Consider the following 20,615-nt stretch of genomic DNA (forward strand, 5'->3'; position numbering starts at 1 on the left):
CTTTAAAATGTGCCCTTGCCCTGGCCGCAGCACAAATATAAACACAACCAGATAAGACTGTCTCTTGCACTGAAATAAAGACCACGACCCATTCACTGACAGTGATGGGTGCTCCAGGTATATGTAACCCTCGGCTCTCACAAGCTCGGCACCTTACTACAAGGTGAATAGATAGCAGGAGAAAATCCTATGCTTCCTTCCGCAATGCCATGCCAGTTACTAATAATGATCGCAAGGTACTGCAAGACTCTAACACTGTTTTAACTTTCTTCGAAAAGCAAGGAGTGAAGATCGATTACACCTCCAGAAGGTTGATTGTAGACTGGACGTCAGGGGCATACAGTGCCTGAAAGCTAATGAGGTAGAAGCTGTTCTAACATCCTTAGCTTCCCTTAAAAGGAAGAAAATGCTCTCCTACTTCTAAGAGTGTCTCAGAAAAGGTTGATTGTAGGCTGAACATCAGGGATACACAGTGCCTGAAAGCTAATGAGTAGAGGTTGTACTGACATCTCTAGCTTTCACTGCAAGTAGACTAATAGCTCTCCAGAAACTAAGAGTGGTGTCAGAAAACATGTCGAATCACAAGAGAGGACCGTAAATTCTTAGACAGAGGGTGCTAGAATACTAAAGGACATGAAAAACCCCCTGTGCTTCCAATCCTACTCAGGTCATACTGTAAAACTTCAACAGAAAGACAGCTTCTAACTCTTCTCCAGAGCCAAGGGTGAAGAAGAGTTGGCACCAGACAACTGGAAGCTGGCGCCAGGTGTATGTAGCTAGTACCAGGTTGTTGGTGGGGCCAGCAGAGCTGGTCGTCAGCTAACTAACCAGTCGGGAGCTGGTGGGAGTTCCTAGAAGCTTGGGGTATAGCTGGCGCCAGGCTAGGTCAAAGTCAGGTGAGGGGGGAAAAAACAAACTAGGCTGATGGGTGCTCCTGGGAGCCCGGAGCACAATCCCCGATTCAGTAAGTTCTTGAGAGAGAGAGAGAGAATGGATCCAGGTCACGGAAAGGTCATCGTTCTCAGTTAAAAATTCCCAGGGTAAGCAAGCAACTCGGGTTACTGAGTCAGACATAGCTCGATACCCTCCATCTGCATCTCTCAAATGTCTTAGTAGCACCTCTGAAAAAACATCTTCCTGATAAACACCTGGACAGCCCAAAGCCTGTAGAGTCCAAGTTAGCACCAACTTGCAGAATGGTGTCCGTTGAGGACTGTGGTCTAGTCTAAAGGAATACCGTAGTCTAGGAAAGAGGAGGGTTGAGAAGGACTGAAGCCTTATGTGAAAGGCTTTCAGCTTTATGGCATAGTGCAAAGGTTCCATTCTCCTGGGGACATATTCCAGAAATTCCCAGATCCCTGAGTGGGCTCCCTCGACCAGAACAAGGAGTGAGAAGCAGTCTAAGACTAGTCCCATGAGAAAGGACTTCCTTTGAAAGATTAAATTCAGAGAGCTACCACCATAGGTCTGACTGAAAATTCCAGTCTTGGGGAAAAAACAGCAGAGTCTCGCTATGATTCCTTGTCCCTGTGCTGGGCGAAGACTCAATAGAAGGCTTGCCAAAGCCTAACAACTCCCGAACTGGCAGACTGTCTTGTAAGATGGGTCTGTGATGTACAGTATTTGGAGTCTGTGCGTGGACAAGAAAAAACGAAGGATCCTACATAACCAGGAACCTCATACAAACAGCCCGGAGAATGGACAATAGGACTGTTCAGTTAGTCTCTGCAACCAAGCATCAAAGAACATAGTGCAGACTCACAGATAACTAAGTGGACTAGTTGTCGACCCTGCCGATACTTGACAGCCATGGAGACATAGCCATCAGGGCAGGATTGACTTCTTAAGGGGTAATGCCCAGCGTGTACTCGATGACACATTGTACAGACTGAAAACATATGCAGAAATGTACTTGGCCAAACTAACACCTGACATGCTCACAGGAACTTGGAAAGTCCACAAAAGACACCGAAGTCCAGCCATGGGATAAAAAAACAGTCTTGAAAAAAACCTGAGCTGACAACTTCGCTGCAGTGAAGAAACAAACTGTTAAAAGGAACTAGGCATTCAGAGGTGGGAGCCTACTATGGCTAGAAAATGTTGAGCGCTCTGGAATAGGTGTCAGGAGCTCGGGATTCGGTGCCAGAAATCTGGTGCCAAGAGCTCTGAAGTTGATCAGGTGCTTGGAATGGGTGCTGCTAAAGAGGGGGAAAACGGACCGAGGATATAAGCCGTCTGAAAGTAGGAGTGATTCTCTTGGTAAACAGCTGAAGGCGAAGAAAACAGGGCTGACAGTGACTGGGTGTTTCTCCAAGTAGAAGAAAGAGAAGCAAGGCTCCCTTCTTGTGATCCCAACAAAGGAGTGGAAATCTCAAAAAACTAACTTAACTGTCCTTATCGCATAGGACAGGAATAAGGGACCAGCCAAAGTGATGTCTCTTGGCAACACTTTAGAGGCTCCTATCTTCTTAGCCCCTGCTCCTGAGGTCAGTCAAGAAAGACCTTACTTACAATCTTGACAAGAGTTTCAGCCTGGAGAACTAATTCCATCTAAGGATCTGAGGTAGTAAAGGACAAAGAACACTTGTCTTGCTCCCTTACAAGCCAGTTAGGCTCCCAACTCCCTGTAGTGGTGATAGCTTTCTTCAACAAGCTCAAAATCTGTACATCCAAGTCCCTGTCTGCAAAGGACAGTGCTTTGAGACACCAACTGATGGCACAAAAGGGAGCAATTCGGGTCATCTGGAACTCTAGGCGAAGGTCCAAACATTAAGACCTGTAATGATTTTGGAACAGGCTGGAAGGATACAAAACTGCCTGAGAGCATTTGTATGGTACTCAAAGGAGGGAGTCCGATACTGCAGAGAAGACACCCAATGCTCAAAGACTAACGTCCACCACTTGAAAACCAGAGCCCGGCTTTCAACTGGAAATTGCGCTCAAAAAAGAACAACAGTATATTCCCAGAAGAGACAGGTGCCGAGCTAAAGAGAGACTGGCGTCAGCCACTGGTAGGATGGCGCCAGATGGACGACAGCTGGTGCTGTGAGCTCTATATGAAGAGGAGCTCCGGAGCTATAGGGCGCTCAGGCACTACTGGAAGCTCGGGCGCTATTAGGCGCTTAGGCACTTAATGGGAGCTATGGAAGCGGACAAAAACAAAGCTCGCACACTGATGGTCCCCTTGGCACCAAAACTGGCAATCCACAACCAGAAGTTCAGGAGACAAACGCACAAGGCTGTCCCATTATAAATGAGTGTGGGCTATACTCCTGCTCCGAGATGGTCACAGGAGAGCGGAGAAGAGCGAAGATCATCAGAAAAAATACGTCTTCAACGGCTGTTATTCATTACAAAAAAAGCCATCAGCATTTTTCTACACTGGACTATCACTAGAAAAACCACATTTCCTTTCCTATGGCTGTCCATCGACACCTGCGGACAGCAGGTTCAACTGAGGGGCTATTCATCTGCATATGTCTGTATATTTGTACAGTATATAGCATGTTGATTTACATGTCGTGGTCATTTTACTATAAAAATATGTCAAGAAATATAAAAAAAGTAAAAAATACAAAACAGTAATAATGTCATGAAATACAAAACATTATTGTAAATTGTTTGGCACAGTACATCTATGGAGCCACTTTCACAAGTCTCGAGAGGAACGGGATATCTTGAGCAAGTTACTCTGATCTCACATTTTCCTCAATGCCATCACTAGAGAGATATTTTAGTGGGTAACGCAATCATATAAATTATTTTGAACTAAACAGGATTAGAAAAGTCTTTACAACTTTTGCAACAATTTGTCGCTCACAGTGCCATACAAACGATCGACAAAATTATCATTAACCCCATCTAAAATTTCTTTTTAGCAATAACACTTCAGGATATGTTTATTTAGATATAAAAGTCCAAAACTGTCAATAAATCAATTTTGATCATTCCTTGAAGTAGTCACCCAATTTGTCACAGAAGGTTGGAATATGTCCAATGAAAACAATCTGGGGATCAATAAAAAGTTCTTCAATATAAATGAAGGTTACAGGTTGACTTGCCCTTAAGTTCTTATAAGATTAGTAGTGCACTGATCTCCCAACGGATTTTTAATCTAGCCAACAGAATGCACAGACTTATCTAGGTTGTTCTCCAAACCTATACTTTTTACCTTAATGCACACAAGAATGAGACTTTCCAAGCAGTTTGTAGCCCATCATTGGGCCTGTTCAACTCCAGCCTCAGAAATGGCAGGTAGACTTAAAAACGCATCCAAAGTTTTATTACAGTTCAGTGCTATAAGAACACCCATGATTACCATTTTCTAAATCAACAACCTCAATTTGAAATAGAACTCAACTGGAGTTCTATATTATAAAGCATTACTAGGTGATTTTAGCACCTCAAGTATAAGCAAGAGGAAAAAATCACAACCTAATGATTTTAACTTCAGTGATTTTAGGTAAGGTAAGAAGAGCACATCTTTTAATGCCACTTACAGGGAATCTGGAGTGACGCCCCAGTTAAACATGTTTTAGTATTGTAGGTCAGGACAGTTTCATAATTTCACTTTGAGGTGAAAGCCGAGGCCAATCAATTTGCTCAAACATTACCAAAAAGTTTGTGAAATGATGAACCACAATTTATGTGGGTCTAAGGGCTTCCACTAGATAACAGGGCCATTTATACGGGTTTAAGGGCAAGGTCATCCATTTGGAAAACATGGCAGTAAGGTACAGTTAGGTTAAGAATATGTGATTAGGAAAGTTTTATTGGTAAAAATAATATATACTAATTTCTCAGGAACATGAAATTCAATATGAGAACAGGTCAAATGATTGTAATTATGGTGTTTTTCTACAGGAAATATGAGAGGCAAGTAATAAGTTACACTTTTACTGGTAAAACCATGAAAATTTGCACCCTTCTAGTTTTGAAAGTATCAAACTTCATGAATATTGATTGGGAAGTCTTGGTCACTAAAAGGATATGTATTATACATGAGCACCTGAGCAATGTTTTCATATTTTCTCATACTATATTCCTAACAGTCAGGTAACTATTTAACCAATAAAAACTCCACAACTCTTAGAGAAGTTCCCAGATTTTTTTATATGCTCGCAGTTCTCACCACCCAGTATACTAAGTTTAACAACTGCTGCCATGTGTGTAAGAATTGCTGACAATCACCATACAAAACTAAAAACTTTTATATGTGAAATCCAGAATAAAATGACTCTTTTACCTTCAAGAAGTCATCCTTTCTGCTACAGTACCAGGAATAAGACAAAATGAATAATTAGTTGTTTTAACTGTCCTTCCAAACACTGTGGTAAGGAATATGGTAGAACTATATAGTAGCTCCGCGGCGGCGAATGCCTTCTAACTTAACGTTTTCTACAGTTTTTTGGTTGCTAATTATGAATTTACCTTTAATCTTTGGCACTCGAGTGTAATTAACCTGTAATTAACCCCTGAAGTCCATCCAACAAGGGATTTCCATACGCGATCTTCACAAGACAGAGCACGGGTACGTTTATTTCGAACGGTTCATATCCCGTCCGGCAAGTGCAATAACTTGTTAACGTATGGGTACCCAACACTGCAAACCCCGGGCCAGTATTAAGCACGGCGAAGGGACATTCCATTTGGCTGACAACAAACAGATGCACCGCCAGTATCAGAACCCCTAAAAGTGTAGAAAAAACTAGTTGAAAACGTAAAAACAGGCGCGGAGCTAATATATAGAATTACCAGGAATATCCCCTGTACTCATTTTGGATTTTAAGTTATGACCCACATGCTGGGTTAGGTTGGAAAAATTTAGCCTAGTTAGATAACCCATCCATGGTAAACACCATAAACTTTAACGAAAGACAAACATAAACAAAAACATGGACAAAAGGTGGTAAATATTACGGTCAGCGACTGACAGACACCAGGCCGCGGCGGTAGTTTCAAGTTTTACCCGTTCTTAGAAATTTTAGCACTGCCTAGACAGGTGCCTACCATAGAAAAATGTGCCTGCCGGTAGGCTACACCCGGTAGCCATGATCTACGCTGGCTAAAAACAAACCCTAATCCACAGCCCCAAGCTACATTGGTCATCCTTGCAGAAATATCTGCCATTATCAAATTTCTCTTGCATATACAAAATATCAACACTACAGCAAGCTCAGATAGACACAGTTCAAACCCCAGCTTAGATGCTGTAGACTACTGTAAGCTAGTAAACATGTGTTAACCCATGACGCAAGATTAAAAATAAAGCCGCAACATTACTGAAACTGAAATATCCAATGAGAACAATTTGCTAAATTTACTATTAATAACTAGATGTACATACCTTCTAACATCAAAATTAAAAAGCCCCATTCTCCTGCTTGACTTTTGACAGACGAGCCGAGTCTCTTGTTTACGTCTGCCACGACAGCTGAACGTTTCAGAATCCCTTTCTTTCGGTCAATTTGATCAAATGTTTCAGGAAAAGAAAACCATACATGCTATTTAAATCGGCCTATTTCCTATTAATAATTTTGTACGATACCTAATATGACTCTCATTATATAATATGAAAAGTATTTGCGATATTAATGAACACTTATTTGCCCATTTGAGGTTTAAGTCAGGATCGCATGGAAGCATTCAGTGAAAGTTTCTAGTTTAGTCACGGCGCTCTCCAATTGGTGGAAGCAGGTTATCATGATGATTATTACCCTGTTTTCCTTTGCCAGTAATTCCATGAGTTTAAATTCACAGGTGTCATGTGTGAAATATTTAATCATGCAAACTTCCATTCAGACTCTTTCGTACAATAATGATCTCAAGTGCTCTCCCGCTTTAGTTGCTTCAAATTCCTTATACATTGCAGTTGCTTTTCAATACAACCCTTTTTCCTCTTTACAGACGACACAGCTAGCGTCTATGGATGAGTTATAACCCCGTTTTATCGTTACGGTAGTCGCTTAGTATTCATTCACGGCTAGACGGACTGGCCGTTATCGAATCTGCCCACCTCATTTACATATGATATTCCTTTCAAACCAAGACGTTGGTTTCAGCCCCATCTAAACTGCTGAATCATGGATGAACCCCATGAAAACTTTCATACTCCTACACAGGAAGCCAATCGTCTGTGGGTTAAACCTCATGCAAACACTGTGCCATTGACCTCTATTTTACATGCACTCTCATGCTTCCCCAGTGTCAAAGCTTTAAAGCTTTTCCTTTTCAATATCTATTACACTCCGCCTACCCAAATCTTTCTAGGGCTTGTTCTCTTCCTTCCCTCTAACAGTTATGATATATAGCTTTTCACCGACATACCGTTCTCTATTCTTTCCGAGTGATTTAACCATCTAAACACACCGATCAATTCTTCCCCTTGGGTTAATTTTTCTATCTCTTTCCCATGTAGGCTGCTATGTTTCTCACCATTACAGTTGATATGATATACAGTATACATACTGTCCATTTCTGTTGCTTGGCCCATTTTCTTACATTCTCATTCAGTTCCATAAGGTAAGGTAAAGCTGGCTCAAACTTCCTAAGTACATTCCCACCTTGAGCTCCCTAGACACCCTAAGTCTGTTCCAGATCTTTCGCATACAACCTGCTTCCTTTATTGCTCCAAATACGCATACAAACCACATATTACAATTGTACCAGTTCATATTAAAGTTCATTGCTCCGTCTTACTGGTTTTTCATTTACCCTCATAAATTACTTTATTCCCGTTTATATTTGCTCATAACTTTCTCTTATTACAAGCACTTTCATTAGTTTCTACAGTTTCTCTTCGCTGTTCCAAATAAGCACTTTATATTCCGAAAACATCAGGCATTCCAGACTCCACTCATAACACATTTTCTAATCCCACAACTTTGCACCTAGCTTCTCGCATCACTACAAAAAATATTAAACAGTCATGGGAATAAAAATCACCCTTGTCTCGGCCTAATTTTTATCCACAACTAGCCATTCTTACTTCTAAATATTCTGACATCTGTTTGTTTGGGTGTGCAGATGTACCCCAAGGAAAAATAACAGTTGCTATTTTCCATGTTCTTGATATTCATGTGTCTTCTAACAAGCTTCGTTGAACTTTGTAGAAGAGTCACTTCTCTATTTCCAACTGTTTTTGTTAGCACTGATCCTGGAACAATTCGCTCATCCAGACATTCATGAGGAAAAATCAGATTGTATGGACTAATTTGACAGCGTGAGCGTAAACTTTATCAGCATAGTCCAAGAGGGGAAAGAGAACATTTTAAATTTGGGAGAGGCTTGGGTTATCCATTTGTGGTTGAAATCACCAGAAAACATTATGTATACACGCATACCACAAGGAAGAATAGAACACATAGTATAAACCCTAACAGGTTTTGCTATTAATTAAGACATCATTAAGAAGACTGATACATGGTGGCAGAAGCTTACATTATCTATGTTAGGGTGACAGTATGAATGAACATATAAATGACTGAAAAAAATAGTAGCATCTGAAAGAGGAGAAGCGCCAGCTGTATTTGTGATAGAATTCAATGCTCCATTAACAAATCATGCTATCAGTCAGGCAGGTGCTGAAAAGCAAATTTATTGTAGTGATATGTTGGAAAGAAACAAAATTGAATCCAGTTTCATAAATTTTGTTTTTCATGCAGGTAGGACCGTGGGGACACACCTTTGCTGTAAGACATTAGAATTTATACATTTTATATATTTCTAAGCTGATTTTCATAGTCTTACAAAAGATTTTTCAAGACTATGAAAATCAGCTTAGGGTTGTATAAACTTAATTCATTTAATTCGAAAGAAATATATAAAATGTATAAATTCTAAGGTCTTACAGCAAAGGTGTGTCCCCACGGTCTCACCTGCAGGAAAAACAAAATTTGTTTTCAGAGCAAGGACCTCTGTCGCAAATGAGGTTAGTACTCCTCCCCTGTTATGTGTTAATGTTGTATTTTTCAACCTTTCGTGTACTCGTTTGTGCTGTTACCTTACCTTTTATATACTATAAATTTCTACTTCTGCTCATTGGATGCTTTAAAGATAAAACCATCAGGATTTATACCTGGTGCATCATTTTTTTCTTGTGGTGTATCTTCAGGTAACATGTGTATATATATATATATATATATATATATATATATATATATATATATATATATATATATATATATTAATAAGTAAACTAGATGATCATGATTTTCACATTCTTATATTCACAATCACCAGTTTCAAAGGTGTAAACAAAGACAGGACCTTGGTAGCAATCACCTATGTTCTTACTGATACTGAACTTTTCTCTTCAATACACTACCGTACAGTACTACATTCTGTCATTTGTTGTCCAACAAACATTTCGATATCCATAACTCATTTGTATATTTTATTGGAATTTTCTGTTACCAGCCTATTTTTTTTTAATGCAGACGATAATTGGACAGGAAACTTAATGTCCATATTTATCAAGGTTTAATGCAAACAAGGGAAGAATGTGGTGGAAAATGACAGAGTTCGTCAAGGAGAATTTAAATGAAAAGATTTTTCCAACATAAAGTTTACACTAGAAGGAAAGATAGATTAATGAACCCTCCAATTTCCCTTCATTATGTGGGAATTAGTAGCCTGATAGATATTAAAACGGTATCTGAGAGGGGAAGAGATTCCTCTTGAGCTCAGTGATGTGTAAATCAAAACAGACCACTTTGAAAAGAGGAATGATCACCTCTTCAGAGGGGATGATGGTAACCTACAATTTTGGTGAAGGTCTGGTTGCTGAGCAGACAAATTGCATTAGTATGATTGAGATGAAAATATCAGGTACACTTACCCATTTTTTTCGAATCATCTTCATTAACATTTTCTCTTTTTGGGGTTAGACATAAAATGACTGTTCTCCTCTCTCCTGTCTGATAGGATTCAAAATTACTCTATGTCTTCATCCATGGCCTTTTCCATGATTCTCTGAGCCTTCCTTTAGGCTTTCATCTTGCTTCTTCCATATCTACAGCATTTCTAACTAGATTTTCCTCATTCCTCCTCATCACATGTCCAAACACCCCAATTTTTGGAATTTTAGTCTGTTTTCAAACCAATAGACACTACATCTCTCTGCCACTTCCTCACTATGAATTTGTCAATATAAAAATGGGGAAAAGCACGTTAAACGAAGAAGAAGAATTCTGACTACAAATATGACAAATTTTTAATTAATATTTATTTTTCCTAACATACAAACCTTGGGTCTTTACATATGGAACTTTTGTCAAAGCTGGAAAGTCCTGGCCATTAAACTTTTACAAGGTGGTTATGGTAACAATTACCCAAGGTAGGGGCGGTAGTACCACCCACCCAGCTGGTATGCATTCAATCTCTTCAGTTTACCTTTTGGCCCAGGTAAAAGAATGGGGGGTGGTAAGGGGTGCCCTTTCTGAATGTGACAGATTTACGGATGACTTTGCCTTCTAGAGATCTTACTTGAAATGTACTGATGTCCAGTAGGAAGTTTCATGGTATGCTTGGTTGATCAGTTCCCCAGCTAGAGAAAGGATCCCTTTGCCATCGTTTTTCGAGCAGCTCAAAGCTAAGAAGTAGTTGTTAGCTTTGGGTTTGAAAGACTAGATTATGGGGTTAACACAGAAGTCATACTGTCTTTGGTGCCAGAGGACCATCGAAGGAAAATTATCAATCTAACTGGTCACCTTCGAATAGAACAGAGCCAACAACAGGTAATCGAGAGAAGAAAGAGTATGATCAATCTTCTTTCGAGGTTGAGTGAGAACTGGAAGTCAAGATCAACCTTCCTATCCCTTAATTTCATAGAAAAGTGCTGACATTTCATCCATCTTGCTTATGATCCCTTGTTGGCCGTCATACCAAAGTACTTCTGTCTGTTCAAGTACAGACCTGACATGGAAAGACACTAGGATCTTTGGGTACCATGTTCGTATCATGGTGTCGTTGGTATCAAACAGAGGATTGTAAGCAGCAATTACTGCCTACATTTCCCACTCCTCACAGGAGTAATGTAACGGCACGAAGACCAAGGAAAGGGTCTCCAGACACCCTTGCTTGACTGAAAATAAAGTTTAGAACTTTAGTCTCCAGATCAATCGATAGATATATCTGTTCAGACAAGAAACTAAGGTATCTGTCACACATGTCTGATATCATTCCTTTCCCCTTCAGCTAGAGAGAGGAAGGGTATGCAACTGAAAGGTACATTTGTGTACAAAACAAAATGTTACATTGGTTGGAATACTTCAGTCACGTGTATTCTATGGGCCCAACATCTGATAGGTCTTATCTTCTTACCTATCTCGGTAGAGAGGGAAGCAACTAGAAAAGAAAGAGATCAGTGTCTCAATCAATTCCACTGTCCTCATCAGTAAGATCTCATCGATACTGGAAGTGAAAGTGGTTTAGCATTGCTAAGAACCATTGTTCAGAATTTCATTCATGAATATAAAAGTTCTTCAGTATTAGGGAGCCACCATGGTGCCGTTCCTGAGCAACGTTACGTAAAGCTTAAAGAAGCTGTTCTGAGCAACATTACGTAAAGCTTAAAGACTCATCTTAATGCTTGAAAGCACAAGAAGAACTAGGATATAGTCACAAACCAGTCTGGTTAGATTAGGATAGATAAGGGTAGGCTAAGATGGGAATTGTACCCAACCTAACCTAACCCAATCCCAAACTCTTGAAGAGTGGGAAAATAATCTTCATGTAGAAGTCATGAACCTGAAGAACATGCTCCGGGATATTGAAGAGCAGGTTTGATAAAGACGGGTTCGAACTAGGTAGGCTAAGCTAAGAACTCAACTACTTAGGCTGGGCTAAGTAAGCCACCAAACCTAATCCCACTAAGTTCTTGAGGAACAGGAGATATTTCCTCATCTGTCCTTAGCCAAGAAAACCCAGAGGTGTTCTCGAATCGTTTCTTGAGCTTAGAAGAGCTTCAACAGCAGTAGGGGCGATCACAGGTGGAGACTTAATCTTTAGAATTAATGTATGAATATTACTGAACTCACAAATGGGATTAATAACCACTTCATAAGAAGAAAGAAAATCTTATTCTTCAAATCCTCCATTTCCTGTGGTGAAGGAAAACACCATAAGGAAAAGGAAGAGAGAGAGAGAGGTCCTGATTGGAAACAAAAGACCTCTTCTCACACAAAGGGATCCTATCATTCCCCGCTCTTGACAAGTCACGTCCTTGGAATCGTGAAGAGTTATGTCCGCAGATGTGTTAAGGGTCACATCCTTGTGTGGACTTGATAGAGTCACAACCATGGACGAGGGCAAATGGACGTGCATCAGCCTCAAACGTTGGCCGTTGGACTTCTACTGCAACTGGCGGGCCTCACCACAGTACGCTTACGTGTGAAGAAATAGCGAAGAATTCCTAAAAACCCCCAACGTCTGAGATAGTGGAAGACAGGTTGTACTTCTCTTGAATGGCTGAGTCGATCAATTGAAACTACGTGTTGGAGGAATAGGTTGATGACATCATAAGAACTAGCCAAGACGTCACAATCCCATCCCTGACATCACAGGAGCAGACGAGTCTTACCAAAGCAGAAATTACTAGTGTAAGAGCGGGTTTAATCATATATGTAATAAAATTGTGTGATAATATAAGTTTATTTCATATATATGACAAAAGGGCAACCGAAGTGAAGGGCATGGGATGACAAAACATCAGAAGGGAGACGAGAAGCCACAGAAGCAGATGATGGCTACACTGGAGAAGCAGTCAGTCTAAGATTGGTAGCCCTGAATGATGACGTAAACTGCGCATCTGAGCCTGGAAAAGAAGAACAAAATGGTGTTGCCCCACCGACCCAGGAGGGGAATAACCTGTAGAAGTCACCACATAGATGAGGCTCCAGGCTCTGAAAGGAACACACTGCTGTCAGATCTGGCTTAGTTCCAAACTTCCATCACAGAACTAACGTCTTTGATGAGGTATAACAATACGTGAAGTGGTAACACTGGGAGAGCGAAGAGAAATAGAGGCTTCCCATGATCTGAGGAGAACACGCTGCCGTCCGACTTCCAGGGGAGCAGCAGGGCTGACAACTGTCGCACAAGAAGACAGGGGAAGTCCAGATGCAAAACAATTTCTGAACTGTAGGGCCTGAAAAGAAACAAATAGTACGCCGTCCCTTTCATGAAGGGAAGAAACCTTCCACCCTAAGAGAATGGAAAGAAATGTATCTGTATCTAAGGGAAGGGAGTGAGCCATTACAACTCACACAACTGCCCCCAAGACAGGAAAGAGACAAGACGGTAAATTCTGAATGGTCCTGAGCATGTAGTCAGGACCAACGCAACCATAGAACTTGCAACATTAACATTCGTGTTGAGGGAGTGGTGGAAAACTTGCTATGTTAAGTAAGACAAATCCTTGCAAGAAACCCTCAGCTGCAACACAAACCTGTAACATCTCGATCGTCTCAATCTATACAACATCTGAAAGACTAAAACATTACCACGTTCCCAGAAATTGTGTAGTTTGAATCAAAACATTGTCTAAAAAAAGAAAATAATTAAATATACACCTAAAGAAATTGTTTGAGAATCAACAACAATGCTATAAAGGGAGAAAAACTCCACACCTATGCCCCCTACATAATATGAGTAAGTATATATAACAATGAAGACATATAATTAAAACATACTGAAATCCCTTAATATATCAAAATACACATGTTTCAATTTATCCAAATCAATATTTCAAATTACAAACGTAAAATCTACAACAAGAGGAAAAAGGCTGAATGGCAGGGCAGAGAAGAAAAGCACGTTTTGCCAAGAGTGCAGCCAAAAGTAAACTGAAGAGATTGAATGCATACCGGTTGGGTGGGCGGTACTCCTGCCCTTACCTTAAGTAACTGTTACCATAACTGCCTTGCAAAAGTTTAACGGCTGGACTTTCCAGCTTCGCCGAAGTTATCCATATGTAAAGACCGAGGGTTTGTATTCATGTAGGAACAACTTAACATTCTATTGCTACACGTTCAAAATCTCCCCAACTCCTCTGAGAGTGTTCATGTTGCTGCCGCATGTAAGAATTCAAGTCCTATGTGTGCATTATGAGTGTCTATCTCTTCCCACTTCATCCAAGCCATTGCTGCTCTTTTCCATACTAACTCTTCAGGATAAAAAAATATAAGGAGTAACCACTTCCTTTATGCATGGTAGTTTTCTTGTAACTGCATCATCATAAAGCGTGCTTCCTGTTGGCTGTGGTATGGAGCCAAAGTGATGGTTGATTTTAAGTTTCCTCAGCCTTTTCTGAAGTACCATCCCAAATACTTTCATAGCAAGCTCCATAAATCTTATTCTCTACATGTATTTTAACTCTGTAGTGGATCTACTTTTTATTTTGTATATTATTGCTGTTATACTCGCTTCTCCTTCTTCTACTGTTTTATTTACCTTAGTACTTCCTAAAATAATTATATACGCAAAGATTTAGTACAGTTCAACAGTTACAATAGATCCAAATAGTTCATAGAAAAAATAAATGACCAGCAACTACTTTTTGTGAGTTTTATTGAGTTTACAAATATCAAAATCAGAGAATCGTCTTTACATAGTTTTCCAAAAATTACACAACACCAAGAATTTCTTAATAAGAATACTGCAAATTGTTACTGGCTCTTCATTGAAGTTAGTTTCCGACTTCTGGCTCTGTTTTCTGTGCGTGCATGTGTGTACTCAAACCACATGATGTTGGGAATGAGCGATGTGTCTCGAATCATCAGTCGTTCTGATATTCTCCTGTAATGAGAGGATGATGTAAAATAGAAAATTTTGTAGATGACTTTTCTCATATTCAGTATTTTTCACTGAGTTTGTAATATTAATCTTCAAAACAATTTGTGTTTTTATGTACTGTACCACCAAGCTATTGATTATGGAATCTAAGGATACCTGAAAAAACTTTAATTTTTCAAAACTCATGATCTCATTCCATCTGAAAAATTAAACAAGAGGGTTATTAAAGACAATACCTTTCTGCAACATAATTTCTGTTAAGTGGACCTCAATGATGCAAGTCATCAATGAGGTCTTACATCATGCAAGAATGCAAACCAATATACTGTATTTGATGAACATGCTCCATCTTTCAGCAAACAACTGGAGTGATAATTTCTTACCAACACCAAGAAAATGAGTCTTGATGTAAACATCCTTACTACAGCTTTCTGTACTTACAAGCAATAAGCATATGTGGAAAAACTGAAAACTGGATTTTGTAGCACATTTCTATAACTACTTAAAAAAAGATAAATACTGTATTAAATTTGTTTACCTACAAAATACATCATTGTACAAAGCCCTCAGTCATGGTTTTCAGATGTCCCAAACACTGCAGTTATTTGTCTTACAGACAGAAGAAGAGTAGTGCCAACTAGACGCACAGGTACACAGCAGTTGCCTTGGTCACTTTTCACGTGTCTGCAGTACTATCAACAGCTGAATAAAATTCCTCATTGTGGTTCCATTGCAGATGATAATTAATTCAATTTTAACAGGAATAAATCTTCACTGACCACAAGAACATGACATTGCAGCAAAACTTATGTCTAGCCAAAGGACAGCAGTACCAGCAGTTGCCAGATGGGAGAACCTAGAGCAGAAGCCTGGAACTGCAACTGCAACTGCTGTACCTAGATGCAAGTAACTACGATAAAGCTCCAGAGCCATAACACACGGATTCGGTTTTTGAAGATGCATCAGTAAAAATGAAGAAATATGGTGCTGTGACAACATGACTTCAGGAATCTGTGACTCAACTTTGGACTTTTACCCAAACTAACCACAGTGGCTTGTAGAGCAATGTCAAGGTTGGCTTGTCAGCTCCCTAACTGGAGTGAAATAATTTCTTTATCAAACTTAATGCATTTTTGCATTAAGCTTTTTTATGGGCTACATGATTTTTCTGGTTTAGGTGTGTCCAAGATTCAGTGTAAGAACTTTGCTGTTTACTTTTGACTATATGATGACTTCTAATCTTAAAGTCAATCTTTTCAGTTTCTTCCACTTTACATATTTATACAACATAACTACTGTGGTTTTGTTCTGAGCTGGAAACCTACTGATGAGGCCCATGTGTCTTTTTACTACATCATTGATGATGATATATTCAGCATGTCCCATGTTTGACACTGTGTAGTAGTCATTCCCTGGTATTCGCAGGGGATACGTACCACACCCACCAGCAAATACCGAAAAACCTTTAATGCTGAAACTCCCTCTAAAATTGCTTATTACTGCCTGTTTTAATAGTTCAAACATCAAACAGCCCCTCTAAAACACTTATAACTGCCTAATCTTAATAGTTCAGACACAAAATATACCTTAAAGTATCATCCTAAAACATTTAGTCATGAAAATATGGAAATACAGTAATTGCTCTATGAAAAAATCCACAAACAGGCGAATTTTCCGCGAAAAATGTGGATATATGTTCCACAGAAAAATCCGTGAACAGGTGGGGCTGCGAATCCAGAAATGCAAATAGGTGGGCGTTGACTTTATTAATCATTTGATCCATAGTAAGCACATCTGGAACTGCTATGGCATTCTTTTGATGTGTCCATATTTACTGCAATTTTTGTATTGTAAGGGTTCTGGTAAACGCGGTCTAGCGTGTCTATTTTGGCCTAGAATTTAATTTTGTATTGTGAGGATTCTGGTAAATGTAGTCTAGCATCTCTATTTTGGCCCAGAATTTAAATTTTCAATGTAAAATCTTGTCCTTTAAATTTTACTTTAGCTACTTTTAAAGCGGTTTAATAATGTCACCAGCTTGGAACATTATAGATTTTTCAGTCTTGCACATTATTGTATCTCTTTCTGCAAGTCTAATATATTTTCCTAAATGGTTCATCTTCATTATTAGGTAATACAGTTGTTCCCTGCACACTTCATTATGTCAAGTTTTGTAACTGGAACTTTTGAGTTATGTATCCATAAATTGTACTGCCAGATAAATCTCAATTTGATTTTTGGTAGCTGCTACAACCAAGCATGTTTTGTTTTGGTCTAAAAGGTATTTCAGTTGTTGAATGTCAATTCAGTTTCTAGTATTAGGAACCTTAACTAGTTCTTGTATCCAATCATGGAATCAAAACTGGTCTACTAGTTTTTCTTTTGTTTTTACTACCTCAAATGGCTTTAATGTTATTTCCATTTTTTTTTTTACTTTTTACTTGACTGGAAAAATCCAAAGGGCGAACCAAGTACAAAGTCGCACTATGAAAGGTACTAAATTAATTCCAGGATGGGTTCCCTCCATCCAAGGGGAGGAAGGAGCAATATCATATGTGATGTATTTCTTTTTCTAGGGCAATCAACAGCACCTATTTTTCTTTCAGGGGTTCTTCCATACTCATACTAAACCATGTGCTTGCCAGAGCCTTGGAGTCTTGGGTTCTTTAACTATCCAAGCCCTCCATAGATTCTGCAGGTTACAAGCATCTACTCTCGAGCATTCAGCACCTTGACCACTTCCTCTCTGAGTGCAATTCTGGCCAATTACAAGCAATAGGTTGTGTTAGAACAAGTCTAACATCTTTATAAAATGAACTTGTTTTTCTTATAAATCAATCACTCATACAAAAAGGCCCTCCTACCAGGCCCGCTGATTTTCCACAGCCGCCATCCAGACTATGCAAAAACTGAGGCAGGTGACTGCTGTGTACCTGTGAATTCAGATGTGTATGCACAGCACTATTAACACTCTCATTCTGTTTGTTAACCAAATGTCTGCAGTGTCTGGACATTTGAAAACAATGAACATGGGCTACAAATGAGTGATGGGTTTGAATTATTAAAAATTTTGTTTCATAAAAAATCATGTTCTAGATAGCTCTTAAGGAAAAGGCCACTCACTGGCTCCTATTTCCTGACTGAACTTTTTTTTTTTTTGTGACTACAAAACTTTTGATCCTCCTAATCTAACCCTTATTTGCCTTGCATATGTTATCTACTCCCATAGTCTGCTGGATTTATTTTTCCTTAAGCTGTAAATCCAACAAAGTTCATTGTCCAAATAATGCTGTGGCAATATTCACTACGGGCTCTATGGATGAACTTGCCCTGATGCTAATGCCTTTCCATCTCACTGCAAATTCCTGCTTATCCCCACCCTCTTATTAAAAACTCTTGCAGTAATTCAGTTAATCTTAAAACCTGACTGCTCTAATCTTAAATTTTTGAAACTACCATCATACTACTTCAGCTGATACTGTGTGTACAGTAATCTATTTAAAACTTTATTTAACCAGTATTTCCTAAAGACACCACAAGTCCAACTCAACTCTTTCTAGAGATGAAGACCTTTTTCTTGTCTTGAGTAGATGCTTGTCCTTTATGGAGTACTCTGGAGATCTTGTCACCCTTGATATCTCTAATAATTGCTCATATAATGGAGTTCAATATGACCAGTGAGTTACACTACTTAAGACTCTCCAGGGCCTTAACCAAAGGGTTTATTTTTTAATGAGAATTGCAAGTGTTAGAAGTTAATCAGCTATGAGAAGAGACCAGTGGAAATAAATAAAGGCAAAAAACAACACAACTGGGACCAAAGGATGCTGCACAAAAACTATTGTAGTCTATAGTGTGTCACAAACACAGCACACTGTAACGCTTAATGAGTTAAATTTTCTAATTACAATTCTCCTCCTTTCCCAATGCAGGAATACTGTACCTTCAGCAGCACACTCCACATGATGTTAAAGGTTCCATGCAGCATGCCTTCAATTTGCTGCATTTTTTCCTTGTACCTTTTCATCCATTCCTTTGGTCTCTTCTAACATGCCTGACTTCTTAAGCATGCATTGCTCTAATTTTCACTTCTTACTCAAGGAAAAAAGTTTTGCACTAACCAAATAAAAATACAGAATGATCTAAGTGGTCTGGTTAAAACAATGTATATAACAATAAATAATATCATGTACAGATTGTGCCCCTCCCAAGACTTCTTAAATATACAGCCACTATTGACAAATAGCCTTTCTCCAAGTGTGATAAAGGATATCTAAAGACTGGTGAAAATAGTCTGATAAGACTGGCAGTCATAATTATTAGGTAACCTTGAAACAACTTAGCCAAGGGAGAAATCTGCCTTGTTTTATCCAATTTTGTTCGCACATCCTTCATATCTGCTAACACAGCTGATGACATATCAGCTCCTCTCTTATTCAGTGGTGTTCCTAATAGTACTTATCTTCCACCTACTCCTTACCACCTCTTTATCAATAACTACTCAAGTACGTCTTGGATATCTTTTGCCTATACTAATTCAACCTTTAATACTGCTAATTCCTTGGCTTCCAGTCATCCTCCATCACACTACGTCAAACTGCTCTTTCTTCATTTGCTAACTATTGAATGAGGATAATGCCAACATGATTCATAATAAATTCAGCTGCAGAACCAGTCAATGAATAGCTGACCAAAGTATATGAAACATGATAAAGGAAGATATGAGACAAGAAGAGCTGAGAAAAGACTGAGATGGTTTTGGCATGTAATGAGAAGGGGATAAAAGAAGTTAGTCAGAAAAGCAGTAGGTATGAAAGTAGCAGGACAAAGGCTAATAAGAGGGCCCATGATAATTCAAGAATAATGTACATAAGAAACAAGGGAATGGAGAGATCTAATTGCATTTCTAAACCCATAAAATCGAATCGGATATAAAAATGTCAGTGATGATCTATTATCAACTTACAGTTGGTCAGAAAAGCAGCAGGTATGCACATAACAGGATGAAGACCTGTATGAAGACCAAGGAAATCATGGAGAAGGAGAATAGCTGAAGACTTAGACTTGGCTTAAGTTCGGACAGAATGAGCAAAAAACAGAGAAGAGTGCAGAATTTATTACATATGTATAACCCCATAAAGGAAAAACCTAAGGTAAAACCATTTAGGATGATGATGATGAATATTTTACCAATATTTCTAACCACTCCCCTACCAAATTCTTCATTTCAGTTTGACTATAGTGTGATTCAACCTTTTCATCTCTCAGTAATTCAGTGTTATTAATTACATGAAGTACATTTGAATCACTCCTGTCTACATGGATAAAAAAAAAAATTCTACTGAAACACTGGATATGCTATTCATTCCCAACAAAATCCCTACTAGCACCCTCCTAGTCATTCATAAAAAATTTTAAAATCTGGTTGGTGGTAACTGACTCTCCATAAAAAAAACCTTAAAATTATGCCTTCAAGTCATTAACAATGAAATCCAACAAATACAGGTAATTACTAATTATCAATAAAAATATCAAGGTACTGACCATGATGCCACAGTAGGGAAAAATGGTGATAATACCAAGTGTGTGAATGAGAACCAACTGACACCCAGCATTACACCAATCACAGCACCCCATATAATTTGGCTCCAAGTGTGATATAATAGATACACTCTGGAAAACAAATGCATACTGACAGTTTAGGTATATATGCAATACAATTTCATGACAAAAGTCAGCTGTTAATGTACAAAATAAAAAGTGCATGCACCTATATTAAAAGTAGCTTAATAATATGATAATCTTATATAAACAATCTTTTA

At 38.9% G+C, this 20,615-nt stretch overlaps 2 protein-coding genes across 4 annotated transcripts in view; both read right to left on the reverse strand.

Moving 5' to 3' along the window:
• Positions 1-6,503, reverse strand: part of LOC136847746 (endoplasmic reticulum-Golgi intermediate compartment protein 1-like) — a 38,696-nt gene extending 32,193 nt beyond the window's left edge. Inside the window, exon 1 of the mRNA XM_067119620.1 lies at positions 6,347-6,503. Within this exon, the coding sequence (XP_066975721.1) occupies positions 6,347-6,375 (29 nt within the window). The 5' untranslated portion in view covers positions 6,376-6,503. The remainder of the gene's footprint in view (positions 1-6,346) is intronic.
• An 8,048-nt stretch (positions 6,504-14,551) lies between these two features.
• Positions 14,552-20,615, reverse strand: part of LOC136847747 (dolichyldiphosphatase 1-like) — a 34,952-nt gene continuing 28,888 nt past the window's right edge. For 2 of the 3 annotated variants that reach the window (XM_067119622.1, XM_067119621.1), the window contains 2 exons: positions 20,338-20,466; positions 14,552-14,796 (listed from right to left, as the gene is read on the reverse strand). In XM_067119622.1, the coding sequence (XP_066975723.1) occupies positions 14,667-14,796; positions 20,338-20,466 (259 nt within the window). In that variant the 3' untranslated portion in view covers positions 14,552-14,666. The remainder of the gene's footprint in view (positions 14,797-20,337; positions 20,467-20,615) is intronic. The other variant, XM_067119624.1, reaches the window with a different exon arrangement.

This window comes from Macrobrachium rosenbergii, chromosome 17 (genome assembly GCF_040412425.1).
Source record: "Macrobrachium rosenbergii isolate ZJJX-2024 chromosome 17, ASM4041242v1, whole genome shotgun sequence".
Taxonomy (NCBI): domain Eukaryota; kingdom Metazoa; phylum Arthropoda; class Malacostraca; order Decapoda; family Palaemonidae; genus Macrobrachium; species Macrobrachium rosenbergii.